This window comes from Ammodytes marinus (genome assembly GCF_949987685.1).
Source record: "Ammodytes marinus genome assembly, chromosome: 2".
Lineage (NCBI taxonomy): Eukaryota > Metazoa > Chordata > Actinopteri > Uranoscopiformes > Ammodytidae > Ammodytes > Ammodytes marinus.
Window position 1 is genome coordinate 33,123,578 of NC_137231.1, and position 12,072 is coordinate 33,135,649.

Genomic DNA, 12,072 nt, shown 5'->3' on the forward strand with positions numbered 1-12,072 from the left:
GTCAAGGGGAGCAGGTCAAAAGATACACTTTACAGCATCACTAAACGAGGAGAAGCAGCTTTTAGTTTTTATGCACCAAATATCTGGAACAAACTCCCAGAAAACTTGAGGTCTGCTGCAACCCTCAGTTCTTTTAAATCGAGTCTGAAGACTTTTCTGTTTCCATTTTAACCTGTACTTTTTATTTAATTTAAATGTTTTACTTCTTTTTATTCGCTTTTAAATGTCTTCTAATGTGTTTTATGTATTTTAATATTGACCCTGTAAAGCACTTTGAGTGGCCTTGTGTTTGAATTGTGCTATATAAATAAACTTGCCTTGCCTTGCCTTGCCTTGCCTTGCCTTGCCTTGCCTTGCCTTGCCTTGCCTAAACTAAACTAAACTAAACTAAACTAAACTAAACTAAACTAAACTAAACTAAACTAAACTAAACTAAACTAAACTAAACTAAACTAAACTAAACTAAACTAAACTAAACGCTCCTGTGTGCTTGTTGGTATGTCGCGCTTTAGATTTATTGTAAAAATGAATGTGAAATGAGTTGAGTTTTTTCTCACAGAAGTTTTGGCGTCATGAATTTGACAAAAGTTCATTACATTTGGCCTTTATCTAGTTGAAAGACACGTTTAATTTTCTTAATAAATGTGGAAAAAGCAAAAACTGTGTCATGATTGTAAATGTATGTAACATTTCTGAAACATTTAAACATAATAAATAAATAGGCTACAGTTTTACTTTCTAAACTTTTAATAATAGGACATCTTACTGTGAATTTTATGAGAGTGTCTAAATGTTAAAACTGCTTCCTGACATACTGTAACTCTTTTGGTAAATATTGGACTACAACAGTGAAATGCGTTGAGTTTTTTTCTTACAGCAGTTCTGGGGTCATGAGCAGCTTCCTTCCTCCCGGCTGGTTTGGAAAAACGTCTTCAAGGAAATAATACATGTGACCAACACTGATACCTGAGAGAGAGAGAGAGAGAGAGAGAAGGAGGGAGAGAAGGAGGGAGGGAGGGAGGGAGAGAGGGAGGGAGAGAGGGAGAGAGAGAGAGGGAGAGGGAGAGAAGGAGGGAGAGAGAGAGGGAGATACAGAGAGAGAGAGAGGGAGAGAGAGAGGGAGAGAGAGAGAGGGAGAGGGAGAGAAGGAGGGAGAGAGAGAGGCACTTTGATACATCTAAAAAAGGAATACTTCACCCATACGGAACCGGCGTTGTATCCTTGTAAAATCACTATTATAATATAATGAATGAGGTTTTTCTTCCCTCAGTCTTCCCTTGGCCCAGCTGTCCTGTTAATCCTAACCCTACATTTTCCCATGTGTGATGTCACGCATAGGAAAAATGTCATATTTCCACTGGTGAAGTACATCTTTAATATGATCCTAAGAAGCTATGGTGCAAGGTCACTGCAATCCCAATTTGTTTGAGTCAGAATGGACATTTGTGCAAAGTTGGAAGAAAATCCATGAAAGTATTACTGTCCTAGATTAATGATTTTTTTTTTCATTTATAAGAACAAGGTAACATGATATTGCAGTTTGAAGTGTGTTTCCTACCTAGCATGTCGACTACGATGGAGTTCCCCAGCAGCAGGGAGAAGCCCATGAGGACCCAGGGAAGGAAAGGAGCCTGGAAGTTCAGTAGGCCAAAGAAGTTCATCCGGGTGAGGGGGTGTCTCCTGCTCCACACGTACACCAGCATGATGATGAAGGCCTGGCCCAGGAAGAACACCTGGGCAAAGACTCCAAACAGCTGGACGGGAGGCGTTCAAGGTCAGGGAAAATAACTGGGAAAAATCAATGTTTATAGACTTGAAGTTAAGTTTGGGGCAGAAATAACTTGGTTTTTGGATCATAAATGTGTTTTTTTAAGGACTGGCAAACACACCAAACAGCTGGAGGGAGGAGGCGTTCAGGTGTTATACAAAACACTGGAAAAAATCAACAACTGATCTTTAGGACAGCAAGCACAGTCACACTACCACTTTGGTCCAAAGGGGGCGCCACAATAAACAAAAACTGAATGTTCCTCATAGCCAAATTAAGTAAATAATCGACTTTATAAAAATATTAACTTTTTTTTAAATGTACGACTTAGTATCTCATAAATTAGACAATTTTTTCTTAAGCTGAAATGTTTTTTTTTTTTTGCAGTAAAATACTATCTTTGTTTTTCTCACAGCTTGAGTTGTTGTTGCTAGACCCTTTCACAATAAAAGCCCGCCTATGGCATTCCTTAACAGTAATTTCCGCTGAGCACGTTACCATCCTCACAACACTGTACATTCCCCCATATTACAGCATCAATTATCCTACCTTTAAAACTGTCTAGGGAACAATAAACAGCTCCTTTTTGACTGTAAAAAAAAAACCTTTCAATAAAGTTAAAAAAACAACAAAAAAATCCCTTACAGCTCCAGTATAAAACCTTCAGATCTCAATGGGACGTCTGTGGTAAAAAAAACTCTTTAAAAAATACTTTATCGTTAACCTGGAATGTGAACAAATGCTTCTGGCTGCAAAACTGCTGACTGAGCATCTTAGAGAAAACAGGCCGGATGTATGAACAGTAGTTAAAAGGAATACTTCACCCATAAGGAACCGGCGTTCTATCATTATAAAATCCCTATTATAATATAATGAATGAGGTTTGTCTTCCCTCAGTCTTCCCTTGGCCCAGCTGTCCTGTTAATCCTAACCCTACATTTGTCCAGTTGTGAGGCACAATGTAGGGTTAGACAGTGAGACCAAAAAACACTCTTTCTGCCTTTTCTCAGGCTAGGATGAACCAATTTCTGAAATGTTTTTGCACATTTATACTACATAGGATCTCAGAGTTCAATACACCTTCATATTTCCACCGGTGAAGTAGGTCTTTAAAGGTGGAGTCAGTGATTCTGGAGAACGCTTGTTGTCAAAATCACTTTTTTGTCAAAATCAGTAAATATCTCCTCAAGATCCGCTACCTGTCTGTGCTGTGTGGGCGCTGAAAAAATATCCAGTGTTAATACACAGCCTAGGGGTATGTCGATATGGTGGCCCCTTTGTTTACATACCAGTTTACAGAGCCTAGGCTGTGTATTAACACTGGTTTGAAGCGTTCTCCAGAACGGCTGGCTCCACCTTTAAGTAGGTACTATCTTACTGTTTATTATTTCAGGTAAAACCAAGTATCTCTAGATGTTTGAAGGTAGGAAATCCTCCTTCTTTTTCTATACTAGAAATGCTTGGGGACGCCCTTAGCTCAGTTGGTAGGGCGTCCCCCCCATGGGCCTCGGCCAGCAGCGGACCCGGGTTCGATTCCAGCCCGCGGTCGTTCTCTGCATGTCACTCCCCTCTCTGCCCCATTTCAACTCTGTCTCTACACTATCAATAAAGCATAAAAATGCCAAAAAAAATCTTTAAAAAAATAAAAATAATAAAAAAATGCTGGCTGTTCTAACCCTCAATACAATATCTAAACGGTGAAAGTCCAGTGTTGGTAGTCGATGCTTTAAAGAAGGTAAAGCTCCTAAGAAGATACAATATGGTACAAGGTCACTGAGACCTCACACTATGGAAGGTCACAGTAACCTTTGACCTTTGACCTCCAAAATCTACTCAGTTCATCTTTGAGTCAGAGTGGATATTTGTGCAAAGTTTTAAAAAAGAATCCCTCAAAGCGTTCTGGAGATATTGCTTCTATCTGACATTAAAGAGAAGCCTATTACTGTGAACAATGTCTGCTAAATAAAAAAAAAAAAATAATAAATAAAAAAAAATAAAAAAAAATAAAAAAAAATAAAAATAAAAATAAAAATAAAAATAAAAATAAAAATAAAAATAAAAATAAAAATAAAAATAAAAATAAAAATAAAAATAAATAAATAAATAAATAAACAAACAAACAAACAAACAAATACATAAATAAATAAATAAATACAAAAACCTATTTGCTAATTGCTAAACAGAATATAGTTGGCAGGAAAAAAGTAGTAAAAATTAGTTTCACCCTTTCGGATGAATAGAATGTGTTTAGAAGTACTCATAACTCTTATGACATATTTTGTGTAAACTAACCCTATTCATTATGAACTAACATATCGTTAGCCTCATAGCATAATTGCCTAAATCATATTTACTCTACTTTTACTCTACATCTGCTCTACTCTACATCTACTCTACTCTACATCTACTTTACCCAACTCTATAACCCTTAAAATATGACTTAGGCAATTATGCTGTTAGGCTAACGAAAAGTAGATGTAGAGCAGAGTAGATGTAGAGTAAAAGTAGAGTAGAGTAGATATGATTTAGGCAATCATGCTATGAGGCTAACGGTATATTTTTAGCAGCACATAGTAGTTTAAAGCATAACTGCAGTAAAACTTGAGTATTTTTACTTTTCTTTGCGTTTTTCAAAAGGATACAGTCATCACCACTCCACCGAACAGGAACATGAAAACGAAATCTGCCGTGCGTCCCCTGAAGCAGCCTTCCTCCAACATCCGGCAGTATCGATAACTTGATTTAGTTAAGGCTGGTAGTAGATTTAAAGGTACACTGTGTAACTTTGGTTGTGTCAGAGAAGTGAAACATTTTCTAAGGTATATATTCTCATAACTGAATAAACAAACTTTCCTCACAGGGAAAATGTAGATCCCTGGAACACTGTTTGAAGTTAGAAAGCTTCCTGAAAAGTTACTGTTTCACTGTTGTTGTTTACAGCAGCAGGGCCCACAGTTTGGTTTTTTATCGATAACTTCATTTAGTTAAGGTGTTATAAGATTTATGGCAATGTTTTTAAAAAGATAGACCCTGCGTTCCAATACCCCATACTTTTCTGCTATTTAGTATGGTTGAAAAATATTTAGGATGTCCCAATACATGTGGTTCATATGCAGCATACTGAAAAATACCCAGATGTCCTACTACTACAGCCGATCAGGATTTTTTAGTGTTGAAACCAGCAGCTTTTCTGGGCCATTCTGAGGTTCTGACCCACAATCCACTGCAGCAGAAGTTACATCACATGGACTGAGCCTCCCAGTGAAAACAACCAGCGATGAGACGGATATAAAAGCAAAGAGGCAAGATCAAGGAGCCATGTTAGGATGAAATAAATAAATAAAAGCATGTCCCAATTTGAACATACTGCATGCTGACTAGATACTGTTTATGATCAGATGTAGTATGTAGAATAGAAAAAAGAAAGAGTATGAGATTGGGAACGCAGCCCGACAGATATTGATTAAATTAAAAGTGTGTTTTTATAGATACACTGAGATATTTCTGAGGTAATGTTGTGGCAGAAAGATACAGAAAGATGATGTTGAAGACAAAACTGAATCCAAGGGAACCGAAGAAGAGGAAACTGGTGATCAGGCGCCATACCTGGGAGAAAGACAGAAAAAAAAATATGTTATAATGTATTGGTAATTAAAACACTTTTATCGTCCAATCATTGCCCGGTTGTTTCAAAATTACAAACAAAAATAAATAAATCTACAAGGTGTAAAGTAGATTTAAAGACCTACTTCACCAGTTTGAATATGAAGGTGTATTGAATTCTGAGATCCTATGTAGTATAAATGTGCAAAAAAAATTGAAATCGGTTCATCACAGTAATATTTACAAAGTACGTTTTTTTTAACCCTATATTTCTCTTTCTGTGATGTCACGAGAAAGAGAAATATAGGGTTAAAAAACACTCTTTCTGCCTTTTCTCAGGCTAGGATGAACCGATTTAAATTTTTTTCGCACATTTATACTACATAGGATCTCAGAATTCAATACACCTTCATATTCAAACCGGTGAAGTAGGCCTTTAAGGAAGCAGAAAGAATAGATAGTCAGTCTGTGATATTGAAAAGTCATATTGGACATTGAATTTGAATTTGAATTTTTTATTTTATTTCAGACATATAAAAAACAATACAAAACAAAATGAAAAGCATAAAAATACAATAAACAAAATTTATGTTTAAATGACTTCACAAAAAAAAAAAAAAAAAGAAAAAAAAAGATCTGTATTGATGTGACATGCCCGAAAAGGAGCAGGAAGAAGTATACACTTATTTAATCCTACCCCTTTTCCATAGTAAAGAAATAAAAATATTTATTATATTCGCTTGTAAACATTGAAGTACTAGTATTACACATGACTCAAAATAGGAATTAACATTTGGTCCTATTTTCACACAAAAAAACAAGCCAGGAGACGGGAACCATGTAGTGCCCCCCAAAGGCTAGCACAGGCCCTGGTTTAATTAAATGTATGAAATCATTTTTAATAGTTGCTGTGGGTTACCTGGTATCTTCTGATGATGAGGTCTGGGTTGAAGTAGAGCTGGAAGGGAGTGATGACATCTAGTTGCTAAAATACACACACACACACACACACGTAAGTACGTACACACGCACACACGCACGCACGCACGCACACACACACACACACACACACACACACACACACACACACACGTAAGTACGTACACACGCACGCACGCACGCACGCACGCACGCACGCACGCACGCACGCACGCACGCACACACACACACACACACACACACACACACACACGCATGTACGTACACACATACACACACACACACACAGTACAAGTAAATAAATAAAATGACAACACAACGTAATTATTATTTGGATTGGACTGTGCTGCTGTCAATGCTACAACTATGTCTAGCCATTCATAGTCATAGCCTCATCCACACACACACACACACACACACACACACACACACACACACACACACACACACACACACACACACACACACACACACACACACACACATACACACACACACACACACACACGCAAGTACGTACACACACACACAGTGAAAGTATAGACAAAATATTTTACAGCAGTATAGAATAAATCATTACTAAAGGTAAAAGTATATACCAACATACATAAACACTGATCGAAGAATACTATATCACAAGGAAGGTACACAGTTTTGTATTTACATGTTTACAATTTATATTACATATACAGATATTTACAGAGTGAGAAGTATGCAGAGGCTTAGAGTGGCACATAATGATGCCATGAGGTTGTTGCTGCGTGTTCCTAGGTGGCACAGTGCTAGCCAGTTATCTGTGTCCTCTAATGTACCTACATGTCAGGCACTGTTACGAAAGTAAATGTTCAATTTCATGTGTCGATTGGATTTATCAGAAAATAGCATCATTATAGCCTTAACCAGCCCTATGACGGGCTATCGGTTCACATCCAGGCTTCCAAAGCATTGGCATGATAGCTTGCACCTATTTTAGTACAGTGTTTTATTGAGTAATGTATTTTAATGTGTTCTATGTGTGTGTGTATGTTGGATGTGAGTGGACCATCTGAGTCCTTAATAAAGATTATTATTATATTGGTACTGTAAACATTTTCACATGTCTCAAAAACTTAAGCTTTAAAAGTGCTCTTGTTTTAACACCAGTTTACTTGTTCAAAATCAACTAAACTATTACAATTGCAAAAGTTCAGTAAATGTGGCACATTTATTTAACAAAGGGCTATATAATAATTATGCTTTCTTAACTCTTCATAACCAAAAACTTGCTGTGAATGTCAAAAAAAAATATATATATAAAAAACATAGGCCTATATGTTTATAACCGTTTCCTGTCAGAGAGTATTCTAAACTGTTGTTATCATGTTGTTGTTATTGTTGTTATTGTGTATTCCTTTCCACGGCGGCTGTGGTGATAATTAAATAATTAATTTACCAAATGAAACTATTAAAATGACAAAAGCTCAGTAGAATACATTTAAAAAATTTATCTCAAATTTTCTTGTAAAAAAAAAAAAAAGAAAAAAAACTCCCAACAAAAAATGCGTAATGCTAATAGTCAGTGATCAATGTTATTCTTGTAGTAGCCTGTTGTTGTTGTTGTTGTCTTTATGTTGTTGTTGTTATTGTTTGTTTATTTCTTACCACGGCGGCGGTGGTGATGACGCAGGCGGTGGTGTATGCGCGCGTCACGACCGGAATCTGGAAATATTCCTGAGTGAAGCTGAGCGCCATGGCTGCTGCTGCTACGACTGACAGCTAGCGACACACACACACACTCTCTCTCTCTCTCTCTCTCTCCCTCTCTCTCTCCCTCTCTCTCTTTCTCACTCTCTCTCTCTATCTAACTCACTCACTCAATCACTCATTCTCCCTCTCTCTCTCTCTCCCTCTCTCTCTCACTCAATCACTCATTCTCTCTCTCTCCCCCCTCACTCTCCCTCCCTCTCTCTCTCCCTCCCTCTCCCTCTCTCTCTCCCTCACTCACTCACTCACACACACACACACACACACACACACACACACACACGCACACACACACACACACACACACACACACACACACACACACACACACACACACACACACACACACACACTGAGCTACAACACTTTAAAGACATTGTTAAAAGCAAACTTATCAGAATAAATGATGATTGAAGGTGAATATAATAACAAAAAAATATTTATAATATTTATGTCATAATAATTCAAATGTTACCAGTGTATTACTGTTTATTCAGTCACATAAACATAATAATAATTTAACTGCAAAATATTAAAACAAAGTAATAACTGTCACTCACTGACACTAAACAGAGTGATACAAGGTTCTCCTCTGGGCTGTGGAAACATTGGAATCGATGCTTGTGTGTATTTTAATTTGTGTTGTCGTCATGTATTTGTATTGTCTTTTTATATGGAACGTTGAGTCCGGAATAAAGTTTTCATTCATTCATTAAAAAATCTGGCAAAAAATTTACTGTATTAATTGATCTTCTGTGTTGAAAGAGCTTAAACATCTTCAAAAACAGATATTTTGGTAAAAAGATTATGTTTTTATTAGACAGTAAACAGATGATACAGTTGAATGTACAGGTCAGGATATCGGCTACAGCACATAAGAGTAAAAAAAACAAACACAAAAAATGATCAAATACAATTATAAATGTATGTACAGTACAACACACTTTAGTTAAGTTGTATAAATATTATTTCAAAGCAGAGTTCACTGGTTAACACTGGAGATGAGAAATTACTTAAAGGTGCAGTCAGAGATTCTGGAGAACGCTTGTTGTCAAAATCAGTGAATATCTCCTCATGATCTGCTACCTGTCTGTACTGTGTGTGCGCTAAAAAAAACCCCAGTGTTAATACACAACCTAGGCTCTGTAAACTGGGAATGTTGCTAGTGACTGTACAGTATAGGCCTATTTTTCTACCCTTTGTTTACATAGCAGTTCACAGAGCCTAGGCTGTGTATTAACGCCAGATTTTTTTTATTTTTTTATTTTTTCTAAAGATATTTTTATGCTTTATTGATAGTGTAGAGACAGAGGTGAAATGGGGCAGAGAGGGGAGTGACATGCAGAGAACGACCGTGGGCTGGAATCAAACCCGGGTCCGCTGCTGGCTGAGGCCCATGGGGGGGGACGCCCTACCAACTGAGCTAAGGGCGTCCCCTTTAACACCAGATTTTGACAAATTTGACAACAAGCGTTCTCCAGAATCACTGACCCGACCTTTAAACAGAGAATTAAGATGTCAGCGTCCTGCACTGAGAAACTAAAACCTGATGAGCAACACAGTCACCGGAAGTGATGTCACAATAGCCGTCGCCATAGATACTGTATATATAGCTCTGGAAAAATGAAGAGACCACTCCAAATGTTCAGTGTCTCTCGTTTTACTATTTATAGGCATATGTTTGAGTAGAATGAACATTTTGGTTTTATAATATAAACTACTGACAACATTTCTACCAAATTCACAATAAAAATATTGTCATTAAAGAGCATTTTCAATAAGTAATGTAGAGATGAAGATTGAAAAAAAAATCCAGACTGGTCTCTTCATTTTTTTCCGGAGCTGTATATGTATATCTATCTATGAGGCGGATCAGCGGTTCTCAACCTCAGCACCTACTGTCCCTGAAGGCATCATACAGATCAACCTGAATAGAGCACCATGTTATAATGTTACGATGTAGATACAGCAAATAATTCATCACTAAACATGTATATACAGTACAGACAATATTCTCCTGCAGGGCTGTGATATTGACACTAGGTGGCGCCAAATAGCTTTTTTAATTTGTAATGCAACAGAAACTATCCCTGCGTTCCAATCCCCATACTTCCCTACTATTTAGTATGCCAAGAAAAAGATTTAGGATGTCCCAATACATGCACGTCAATGGTAGTATGCTGAAAATACATAAATGCCCCCACTAACTCCAATAGCATTTTGGAGTATTCGTCTTTATTCTTGACATTTCTCAATAAATCTTCCTTAACTGATTTTTTTGTTCTCTCCTGTCTGTGGCCCTAAAACTCTTCTGTACTTTAGTATGTAGTGTAGTAAAAAGAAAAAGTATGTGATTTGGAACGCAGGGTAAGAGCTTGACACATCTACATTGCAGTATAAGGAGTAAAAAGCCTAGTATCCACTGTTCTGTATGGTTCGGTACCCATTTAATTTGCGTTCCCAATGTCATAAGTTGGGAAGGGTACCAAAAATAACTGAACAATGCCATACCTATTTGTTAATCCTTTTCGTTGGGGGTACAAAATCTATTTAAAAAATCTCAATTTCAGGCTCAAAATACAGGAATTAACACATCATTAATAATAATAATAATACAGGGCCCAAGTCTCAGACGTATACGTACGGTAAAATCAAAATGTGCAAAATAAATAGATATGGAGTATAGCTGCACAGAACGTGCCAAGACTGAAGAGAGAACAAAACATGCCTTGGTTTTTATTCCTGAGTCGAAGGAGAAACTGATCAATAAAGTTTGAGTAAAGCATAAAAAAAAAATCATAGAAATTGTTTAAAAAAAAATCCCTTTGAGAATCCACAAGATGAAAAATTTAAAAATATACAAATGTCTCAGCTCCATAGAGAGTCTTCGTAGAGGAGAGGGGGTCGTGTGTGTGTGTGTGTGTGTTAGTGTGCGTGTGCGTGTGTGTGTTTGTGTTTGTTTGTGTGTGTGTGTCTTTGTGTGTGTGTGTGTGTGTGTGTGGGGGGGGGGGTCATGTATGGGTCTTTTGTGTTGTTTCCATTTCTCAAGCTAATGTGAAAGTTTAGTTTTCACTTCTAGATTGAAGGCAAGAGTCTCTAGAACAACTTTGGCTACAGTGTCAAGAAACCAGATTATTTTTTTCAACCTGAATTAAGACCTTCAAAAAATCATGATTACGATTGCGGCCATTTTTGGAAGATGAGCAAAAAAAATATTTAAATAAAAAATTTATTTTTGTTTAGGAACCTGACAACTTTTTTTTTTTTAATTTATTTTTGTCGATCTTCCAAATTGGCGACACTCGAAATCAAGATTTAAAGGTGCAGTGTGTAATATGACATCATCAAGAAAGTTTTAGAAAGTTCTAGAATGCAACGCTCCCTGGGTAACCCCAACCCTTTCAACTAATAACAGAAGCTACAGTGGCCTTCAAGGACAAGAACAATTCTAAATTTTAAACAATGCACCTGATGACATTCCAAAAACATGGATGCCTCCATAAGACTTGCCCGCTCAATGTACAAAATGTAATATTAATATTTGTAATTCTCCGCTCAGGAGGATCATTCAGATTATTGGCAGAGGTGATTTTACACCAATGAAGACATATTTATGAATGAGGATATTGATTTTAGCCAATAAATTACTTAAAATGTTACAGAGTGTCCCTTTAAATTTTTTTTTTAAATGCTGGTATATTTTTGGTCTGGTTTCTTGACACCCCTGAACCAAAATCCTTCTAAAGACCCCCTTACCTTCAATTTAAGAAGTGAAAACCAAACTTTCACATTTTGCCCAAGGGACTACAGGTGGAAAATAGCAGTTTGCTAAAACCTGGTACAATGCATCTCTCCCTTGCTCCAAACATGGTTAATGCTTCTGTTGTACATTGTCCCTGTTTCAATAAAGTTACATCACATTAATTTGAAAATGTTTGAGTGTCCACGCCCCACACTTTCTTCGTTGTCCACCAAATATATATAGAAGAAAAGATGAGAGAGAGAGAGAGTGAGAGAGA

The 12,072-nt window shown here is 36.9% G+C and overlaps 2 protein-coding genes across 2 annotated transcripts in view; both read right to left on the reverse strand.

The window, feature by feature from the left end:
- Window positions 1-871: 871 nt before the first annotated feature.
- derl3 (derlin 3) lies at window positions 872-8,041 on the reverse strand (the record flags this gene model as incomplete). The annotated part of the gene is made up of 6 exons (XM_080044040.1): window positions 872-966; window positions 1,559-1,754; window positions 4,411-4,504; window positions 5,301-5,374; window positions 6,291-6,356; window positions 7,952-8,041. 6 exons carry the CDS (start codon window positions 8,039-8,041, stop codon window positions 872-874), a joined length of 615 nt encoding a protein of 204 aa, XP_079900166.1.
- A 3,440-nt stretch (window positions 8,042-11,481) lies between these two features.
- mmp11a (matrix metallopeptidase 11a) overlaps window positions 11,482-12,072 on the reverse strand; it is a 49,917-nt gene continuing 49,326 nt past the window's right edge. The window contains exon 8 of the mRNA XM_080037906.1: window positions 11,482-12,072. This exon is cut by the window's right edge and continues 421 nt beyond it. The gene's annotated coding sequence lies outside the window, so the exon portion shown is untranslated.